At 38.1% G+C, this 10,510-nt stretch overlaps 1 protein-coding gene and 1 pseudogene across 1 annotated transcript; both read right to left on the bottom strand.

Annotated features, from left to right (window-relative positions):
* LOC119506590 lies at window positions 1-1,263 on the bottom strand (annotated as a pseudogene).
* Window positions 1,264-1,496: 233 nt separating this feature from the next.
* On the bottom strand, window positions 1,497-4,501 carry LOC119506117 (synembryn-B). Its single transcript, XM_037799020.1, has one exon. It carries the CDS (start codon window positions 4,357-4,359, stop codon window positions 2,797-2,799), a length of 1,563 nt encoding a protein of 520 aa, XP_037654948.1. The 5' UTR covers window positions 4,360-4,501; the 3' UTR covers window positions 1,497-2,796.
* Between the last annotated feature and the right edge of the window lie 6,009 nt (window positions 4,502-10,510).

Raw genomic sequence — 10,510 nt, 5'->3', positions numbered from 1 at the left:
CTAGTGGAGAACTCTATAACCATTCCCAGAAGATATTCTCTGAGTCACCCTTCACAGGGCCCCTAATACCTCCTTGCATCTCGGGCTGTAAATAACAGGGTTGAGCATGGGGGTGGGTTGGTGTAGAAGGCAGCCAGAAGCTTATCATTTGTTGGAGATCAGAGGGATCTTGGGCATAGATAAGTGTAAGCAAAGGGTGTGCAGTAGAAAGTCACCACAGTGATGTGGGTACTAAATGTTGAAAAGAACTTCTTCCTCCCTTCCACTGACTGCAAACAGTGAACAGCAAGGAGAACCTGACCATAGGCACATGTGATGCACATGAAAGGAAACATGAGGAAGAAGAAGGCAGTGCTCAAAAGCACTGTGTACTTGTAGACTCAGTTATCCATATATACAAGTGTCAGCATGGTTGGTACATCAGAGAAGGAATGATTGAAGTCCCTGGACTGGCAAAAATGGATGTGGAGTGCATATGCAGTATGGGTACAGGCATCAATGGAATGCCATTAATCCAAGATCCTGTCATCATCAGCACACATATTCTTTTGCTCATATGAATGACATAGTGGAGTGGAACACAAATAGCCACATAACAGTCATAGGCTATAGATGTCAAGAGCAGAGCTTCTGCACCTGCTAAAGTCAAGAAGAAGAAACTCTGAACCCCACACCTAAATGATGGAAATAGACTTGTTTCCAAACAGATAACTGGACTCCATCTTGGGGACAATTGTGGAGATGTAATTCAGGTCCAGAAGGGAGAGTTGACTAAGTAGAAGATACATGGGAGTGTGGAGATGGGGGTCCAAGAGGATGAGGAGAATCATGGAGAGGTTGCCAATCAGAACAATTAGGAAAATGAGAATGATGACAGTAAGGAGAAACAGGCTAATTCTTGTTGGTGGAAACAACCCTAACAAGATGAAATCAGTTGTTTGATTATAATTCTCCATGGGCTATACCTTGGTTTATCCTAAAAGAAGAGAGAACTATATGCAAGTTAAATAAAGAATAAGGATCAGTCTATTTAGTTTTTTTTTTTTTCAACTTCTGGTTTAGTCCAACTGCTGATTTTCTATAAATGTACACAACTCTCAACATAAATAATTAAATATACCTATTTTGAAGAAGAAACCTCATTCTATTGTACAAAAATATGAGGTAACAAGCATTTACTTCCAAAATATTTTGTAACAAAAGAATAATAAAATAAAATACCTGTTACTAATTTAAGAGTATGTGGTTGATTCTCTGCCCTTCATAAAATCATGTTATGAGACATTCACCCATTATACTTAAACACAAGATGTTCAACTTGGAAATCAGTTTGAATGAATGACTGATCCATTATGTGAATAAGTTTAATTACACAAAGAGGATGACTTATTTTCCTATTAAGGATTTTAATACTTGCTCATGCCCTAGACATACATTAGTGATTGCAACTCTTTTTCTCAGGTTGAGAAGCCAGACTTACTTTTTTTTTTTTTTTTTTTTTTTTTTTGAATCAACCCCAATGTTTTATTTAATTTAAAGTTTTAAAAGGCAGTGGTTAAGCACATTATCTATCTGTATATATATATATATATATATATATGCATGTATATACATATATATATATATGTAAAAAGAAACCAACCCCTTTTTGACTTTAGCCACTGATCACTAGGCCCATTGTCTATTGCATGATTCATCCTCTACTTCTTCATATGACCAATTCTAAAAGTAAAAAAACAGCCTTAATCAGTTTAACAGTAACTATTTGTGTTTCTTTTTTTTTTAAATAAATAAAGTTACCATTAAACCGATCACATATTGTAGAAAGGTAGAACACACACACACAGACACACTCAGTCCCCAATTTAAAACCTGTGACTTATGAATGACCTGTATGTACAAATGGGTGCTGCTGCCTACCCCAGCCCCCACAGAGGCCACAAAAGAACTCCCACTGCTCAGGGAGGCTCCATTCCTTCTGCTACGTTGGAGGCTGTGTGTTCTTGGCACCCTGAGTTTGACCTCAGAATGTATGCTCCCCATGCAATGATGCAGATGGTGAGCCAGTTCTATGGTTCTAGTGTTCAGGTACGTTAGGGAATAAATAGGCATTTGTAGCTGCCTGAGAACTAAACCATCATTTATAATTCTTTGTAGGGAGAAATGTATTCTGAAGTTCTACATAAGTGACACACAAACTTTTAGAGGGTAGTCAGTTTGCAAGTCTGGGGCTATATGTGTGTGTTTGTGTGTGTGATTCTATGTATTTATAAAAAATTGAAATGAAGTGAAGAGTGGTGCTAGGTTCATGGAGCAGCTGCTTGGCTTCTATTTAGCCAGTCCTGATCTAGCGAGTCACTTGCCTCAGCCCTTATTTAACAGCTCATCCTGCTTCTCTCTTGCCTCTGTCTCCTGGAGAGATTCAGAAGGGACAGCTCACACAAGTGAGAGGAAGGACAGAGCAAAATGTGCTAAGAATCTTGGCAAACAGAATCACCAGATTCAACCAGGGCTGCTTTAGAGAAAAAAGTCCTTCAGTTTCATTCTGATGAAATGGAATTATTTTTTTTCTGCTTCTATCCCCTGTAACTCCATCTAACTGCAGCTCTGTATGAATGCCTCAATATAGCAAAAAACACAGATCACCTTTTAAATATGCTGGATTCTCAATGAGTAAACCAGTTAATGTGTTTCTAGCCAAAGCAAGGGCATAAATGTTTTAGAGAAAAGATTCCCCTGGAGCTACAGAGAAAAGATGCTGATAAAAGCAGTATCGGGAGTTGAGCAGGTGATGCTTTAGTCTGTGTCGGAGCTGGTCTCTTCGATGACGGAGTACTGGTTGAGTGCTTCCTCCAAAGGCGTTATTGTCCCATCAGGTTTTAGTCCCATTGGTTTAAGCAACTCCTCTTTTGGTTTTGCATTTTTGTATTCTTCAGTGTCTGTGTCCTCATCCTCTGAGTACCAATTATCTCCTCTTCCTCCAGTCAAGAGGCCCCTGGCCGCCAACAGTCCTGCAGCATTCCCATAGCCAGTGTATTTCAGCAGGCTATCCACTCTCTCTTTGCAAAGGACAAAAAGGAATTCAGCAGCAATTTGCTTGACTCCAAGGTCAACATGTGTCATAAGGCGCACCAGCTTATTTCTCATAGTTGAGCCAACCTCAGGTCGATTTGTCACATCCCTCAAAGGTGGTAAAACCTGATCTTTGAGAAATTTTCTGATGTTTCGATGTGCTCGGGAACATTCTGTTAATAAGCTGAGAACTGGAGTTAGACCCTCTCTATAACTGCTTCCCTTGTCTATTCTCTTCTCCATAAAACTGAGTAAAACGTGAATGGCCTCCATATTCATACCATTGTATACCATGGTATTATTTTTCAAAACCGTTTCTTGCTCAGCTGTTTTATCACCAGGCAGTTCATCTAGAGTGGTTGCTTCCTGGGCTGTTTCTTCATGGGTTAATGGACAAATGAGAACATCCAAACAAGAGACTGGAACATTGCTTAAAAGGTTGACTGCATTGCTGTGCAGCTCTTCTGTTTTGTCTTCGGTTGGACCAACAATTAGTAAACAATGGCGAAGGACAGCTGCCATGACACGGAACTGATGAGAATCACTCTCTTTATGCACCTTCCAACTATCTACTGTCACATTGAAGAGAGCTTTGAGGGCCTCGATGGCACAGTCTGTCTCCTGAGGTGAGAGAGGAGGTCCATTGTGGTCTATGGCCGATTCATACTCATCGGTCCACTTGATGCTAAAGGCACTTTCCAAGATCTGAGTTAGCAGCGGTAGTCCTTGGAGCTCATAGCGCAGTTGTGACCTGATGTCGGTGTGCAAAAGTGACAGGAGGAAGAGCAAGCGCAAGTCAAAGCACTTAATGTCATTGATAAACTTTCGGTCCTTGCACTTTCTCAAGAGATTACAGAGTTTTGCAGCAAGGTTAAGTTCCAGGCTGAGCTGCTGTGCCATCTGACTGTTGAACACTATGTTACACAGACATTTTAATGACTCCACAATAACCGGGAACTCTGACACCTTCTCCAAAGAATCATCCGATTCATTAAGCTTGGCTAGTCGCAGCAGTATCTGCATGTTTTCCTTGGTTGTTACAGGAACTAAAATCTTTTTGTCTCTGGAGAGAATGCGGAGAACTTCCAGGCAGGACACTTGACACGTTGTTGGGATGTCCTTTACAAGGACTTTAAATATGCCTTCACAGAGTCTCTTTCGTTTGTCTTCATCTGTTGATTCAAATTTGAAAGTAGCCCTATGCTTGTCGCTGTAATCCCTCAGGACTCGCTCGATAGCCCCCGCCTCGCCGGCCCGGACGATGTATAGGGCGTGCTCCTCATCCATGGCCGCAGGTGCGGGGGAGCCGCGGCCGCTCCGCGCGCCCAAGCCGCTGCCTCCAGGTAAACGCCCAGACTTACTTTTTAAAATCACTCTGCCCACATGAAATCCTAAAACTTACTTATCAGTATTTGGAACAAGTTTTTAAAGCTTATACATTTCAGCATCTTCTGCTTAGAGAAGATGTCTCAGAGAAGATGTTCCACATGTCTTCTGAGTTTACCATATTGTCACTGGTTCCCTGCAGTGACTCACAGTTTCCCAGACCAGCCTCAAATGAATGGGGGAGTAGAGTCCTCAAATCATCACTCACATATTCATGGTTTCTCAGGGCCTCTACGTGGAGTCCAAATCATGTGCAACTTTCAATGAAAAAAATGTCCCTACATAGAAAGATGCACTTACAAAGAAAACATATACTATCTCTGCAAACCAGTTTGCAGACATAGATTATGAAGAGGAGAAAATTTCTGTAATTGCTCTTCAGGTTTGGAGTGACATGTTACCATTTTTGTAAGTACTTTCTTAGCATAGGCACTATTTTATGTCATTCCTTTTTGATGTTTGAAAGTAAATTATGAGAAAATTTGGCTCAGTTTTAGAATTCATGTATCTACTGTTCATACAGATATTTCAAATGTATTTCTATCATTATGCAGATAAAAAACGTGAACCCTACATATTTTGAAGTAATTTATTCCAGACTAAACTGTGACCTGATGTCACAGCAGGAGCTAAATTAATGTTTTCTGATTCCTAATTCAGCTCTATTCTCCAGGCCTAAACTGTCCTAAATCCCTGAAACCCTTCTTTTCATCTTTTAGTATTTTTAACCAGCTCAGGTATAGATGCTGAGGGTTCTATCTTTTTTAGGCTTTTGGAAATTTAATCCTTTATGAGAGCACACATTCAATCAAAGCTTTTCTCAACCACTTCCAAGATAAGGTTCACAAAAAAGAAGTAAATATTGTGTATTAGTTGAGTGCCTTAAATGTTTAATTATTGTTTTTTGAAATTTAAGATTTATTACTTAAATTATATTTTCAATTACTAGGTACCAAGTTATGTTTTGTTCTCATGAGTATTTTTCCATAAAATTCCACAAGTTAAAATTATAATTTTTATTTTATATAAACATAAATAAACATATGGGGGGGATAAAGAGACAGAGAGAGATTACTAGAATATATCATCTGAATTGGGTGTCAGATGGGGATGTGTTGACACCATTACATTTCTCAAGTAAACTGCAGAATTTACTTTCAAACCTCAGATCAAATTTTAGCACTGTCACTTAGGAATTTGACCGTAGTCTAGGGAATTTAACTATCTGATCTTATATTGTGTAAATTAAACAGATATAAGAAATTAAATAAAGAAATACATAGTGAGCACTTAATACCTCTTACATATGTTATCAGTACATGCAGCAGTTCTCTACTTGGGGGTGATTTTGGTCCCCCAGGGGACATATAACAATGTGTGGATACATAACTCCAGTTATTGTAGCTGGGGAGCTGCTATTAGTGTCTCATGGGTAGAGGCCAAAGATGCTGCCAAATATTCTACAATGACCAAGATAACTCTCCTCACCCCCAGAACAAAGAATTATCAGGCCAAAATGTCAACTTTGTTGATGTAGAGAAACACTGGATGATTGGTACTTTGATCTCCTATTTCTGTTTCCTTCTTCTGTTTCCTTCTCCTACGTCTCCAGCTTCACTTTCTTCCTTTGCCTACTTGTCATCTATTAAGATTATACAGTAATAAATTTTTCCAATTTTTTTCTGTACATTATTCCAACTTGATTCTCACAAGTCCTCTGCCAGGTTGTCAGTGCAAATATTATTATGCATTTGTCTCTGAGAGTTGAGTGAACATGCAAGGCATAACAGCAAGTAAGAGCTAGCAATAAGATGAAGCCTTCAGCACTGTGGGTGTTAGGTTCATGTGTCAACCTGGCCAGGTGATGATGCCCAGTTGTCTGGTCAAGCAAGCACCAGCTTATATGTTGTTGCAAGACATTTTGTGGACTTCAGTCATGAGAATATTGATTGCATCTATGACTGATTACATCTGCAGTTGTTTAGGGGACTGTATTCCACAATGAGAGACATTTAATCAAATCAGTTGAAGGCTTTTAAGTGGGAGATGACAGCTTCAGCAATCAGAAGAGACAACCTTAATCTCTATTTCAACCAGTGAGCCTTTCCTGGGGAATTCGTCAAAGACCTTCATCGGAGTGCCAGTTTGCAGCCTGCCCTATGGAATTTGGATTCATGCTTCCCCAAAGTTGCATGACACTCTTTTTTAAAATCTCATACTAGTTACAGATATCTCTAGTTGATTCTGTTTCCCTAGAGAACCCTAACTAAAACAAGCACTTCTCCCTCACAGGAAAAAAGATTAAAAGGGAAAATTGTCCTCATTGATTATTATTGGTCACTTAACTGGAGTGTTACCATTGTTCTCTGGTTCTTCTGCAGCAACCCAAATTGAATTCAGCTCTCATGTGGAAGGACACTGCACATGTCTGTGCCAATAGGTCTCACTCTGATCCTCTTCTCTTTTCCAATTCAGGCATCATGTTTATAAATTAGCTCAAAACATAAACACAATAAAATAAAATGCACAACTGTTTCTTGCCTGGGCTTCCACCCCATAGATATTGTTGAAGAGTGCTGTATAAAAAGCAGCCAGCTTCTATATTCACTTCTAAACTTCTAATAATTATCTTTACTTATCTTTGAATTGACCACCATAACTATGGTATCATTTCCTTCCATAGAGTCAACCACACTGTTAAGAGATAATTTAAAAGGGAATAAAAATATATAGTCACATGAGGTGCCAGCATGTAAACATTTACAAGGCCAAAAATATAAAATCCATTGCAAACAATCTCAACTTTACTGTCACCCTCAGCTCTAACTCAGAGATTCTGTAAACTCTCTAGCCGTCTATACTACCGCTGTCTGCTCTTTAAAAAATCCCTTTTCATTGTCGTCCTGAAGTTCTTTTCTGCACTAACCAATGTGCTAAATCCTATTTATCTTTTAATTTTCATTTTAAATACACCTTGCTATTCAAATTTCTTTGGTCAAGTCTGGCTCAATATTCAACCACATGTGTTTTCATCTATTTCACATATACTTTTATTTTGATATTGATCACCTGCTATCATCACACTTTGACTTGATTGGTGTTGTAGTTTTGGAATTTATCTTGAATTGGATCTTCAATGCAATAAGTAAGACCTTGTTATTTTATAACAGCATGGCTATTTATATCTATCTATTTAAGAGTGAATTTAGTTTAGGTCGGTAGTCTACTCTATCAAATAGACATTTAAGATTTCTATCAGATAGTAAAATGCATCGTATAGTATAAACAAGAGTATAAAGAAACCAATATTTCATAACATCCAATAAACTTTGACATTAATATTTTAGAAGATAATAAATATTTCCACATGTCTTTTCCCATGGCCCCCATCACATCCTTATTTTGCAGACTATTGGTCATGGGGTTGAGAATAGAAGTAAAAATAGTATAGAAAACAGACACTACTTTACCTTGGCCTGGAGTATGGGAAGAGATTGGTTTCATGTACGTGAAAATAATGGCTACATAATATAGGCTAAATACTGTCAAATGAGAGGAGCAGGTGGAGACAGCTTTCTTCTGGCCCTCAGAAGAAGCCATAAGGGTGATGGTGACCAAGATGAGTGTGGAAGAGGTCAGGATAAGAATGGAATAAGAAGCAGAACAGGGGTGCTGATCAATACCCCAGTCTCATAGGGCAAGGAGTCCTCACAGGAGAGATGCAACACCAGGAAGTCCACAGTAGAAATGATGGATTTCTCAGGCTACAGAGAAAGGAAAGTAATGGTGTAGACATTATGTATCAAGGCACTGAAAGCACAGGTGGTCCATGAGGTTACAGCCATCTGCCTGCTGAGGGGCCAGTTCATGAGGAGAGGATAATGCAGAGGCTTCCAGATGGCAACATAGTGCTCATAGGACAGGAGGCCCAAGAAGATACACTCAGTTCCACCCAGGGCCAATGCCAGGAAGATGTGGGTCACACACCCAGAAGCAGAAATGGCTGCCCTGTGCAGAAGGTAGTCAGTCAAACTGGGGACAATGGCAAGCATGAACAGGATGTCAATGAGAGAGAGCTGCCAGAGGAAAAAATACATAGGAGTGTGAAGGTGGGGTCTACCAGGATCAGCAGAATCAAAAGTCTTCCAGCCAGTTTGAGAAGGAACATCATGGTGATGAAAGCAAAGAAACAGAAATGTGTTGGTGTGTATTGTAGCAAGCCAAGAAGAATTAATTCAGTGACTGTATAGTTCTTGAAATGCATCATCCTCAGAATCTCCATATAGATAAAAGGAAAAACACATAAATAGAAACTATTTTACAATTAAATGTGTTCTATATGGAGGGTGACCCATTAAAAACATTCATATTACTTTAAGAATTTTGGGGAAAATGGTGGACCAGTATGACTAAATTGATCAAATCCCATTTGTTCTTGATTTTGTGTTAAATGATGTGAAATTGTCAGTTAGACTGACTTTGTCCATGTTTTAATATATTTTGGATACAGTCTCTTTCAGTCTGAAATAGGTTGAGTAAATGTATCTGTGTGTGTGTATGGGGTTTTTCATTTGTTTATTTGTTTACTGGTGCTTCACCAGCACTTTTATTGATGGATCTTCAGCGGAATATGTTTAACCATAATGACTTCCTTTTCTGCACCTTCATAAGTTCCCTTTGGATTGATAATGCTGATTCCCAAAACAAGCAAAGCTCTGTAAGCAAGTGTGTTAAAAATGGAAGCACTGGGTATAGAATCCTCACTTCAGACCTAAGTACACACTGGTTCTGTGTTGATTAGTAGAATCTAATTCTCCTAAAATCCTTTAGAACTTCCTAGATACTTTTATTGTTCCAGATACCTAGAGTTCTATATAATGGGCATTTTATGGATAGTTTCCACATAAATATCATCCACTATCATTCATTCTTTTGACTGTTCACCCACTGTCAATAATAAATGGGGATAATGGGGATATTCTTGTGGTCATTTTACCACGTTGATGAAGAAATTATGTACTAGGTCCCAGTGGTAAATGTCCACTTTAGAAATCCTCTGTCTTCTATAACTCCACATACCAGCATGCACCTCATCTCAACATGGGAAAAAAGGCTAAGCTTTGTCCAAATATATAACTGCCCATCATCTTCTACTAAGTTCAGAATTCTTCTGTCTCACAAGGTCATTATTTAAGGAATAATTTCAAACCTCTTCTTGAAAAATCTAATAAAATTGATAAAGAGCTTGCTCACAATTTAGTTATATTAAGCAAATTATTTTCTATACATAAGTTTTACCCCCTTTTGTGGTTTCATGCAGTAATAAGATTCCCTATACATCATAAAATCTCATACTAAAAATGATGTTCTAATGGTTTAAAAAGTGGGATATGTGATAGTAACCAGTGCATACTGAATTACAAAAATATGTCTGCATAAATTTCAGCAATAATTGTGATCCATAACTATAATGTATTTGCACTTAATTATTTGGCATAAAACATGTGTTGATCAAAACAGATAAAAGGAAATAAATGCATAATTGCACAACAAAAGACATCCATTATCTGTTATGTCAAAAATTGTAAGCAAACACAAGAATAAAAATAATAGCTTCAGAGATTACCAATATTATGCAGAAGAGCTGAGAATCTGGACACTAAAATTAAAAAAAAAAAAAACCTAAAAACTAAGTGCTCTATAGTGTACATCCAATGATGTTTATTCTTTATTAGGTGTTGCAATTTTGGAATAATTGGAATTAAAATAAACAAAAGCCCATGAGATACAAATAATTTTTTATACAAATAATTCAAATTATACATCACATGCTGTGATTAAATGCCTGAATCTCCAGATAAGTATCTTTACTCATGCCTCTTTTGATTGAGGACTTCCACTTTATTCTACTTTATCACTCCTTAAATAACTATGAAGTCTTCTCAAAGCTATAAGCACATACTCTAGACCCACATCATCCTCTTCCATGCTTAACATTTGAAGTTGTCATGAATTCATCTTCTTTATGTTCTATGGTTCTTTGATACCTATC

This window comes from Choloepus didactylus, chromosome 11, assembly GCF_015220235.1.
Source record: "Choloepus didactylus isolate mChoDid1 chromosome 11, mChoDid1.pri, whole genome shotgun sequence".
Taxonomy (NCBI): Eukaryota; Metazoa; Chordata; class Mammalia; order Pilosa; family Megalonychidae; genus Choloepus; species Choloepus didactylus.
This window is presented reverse-complemented; position numbering and strand designations above follow the sequence as displayed.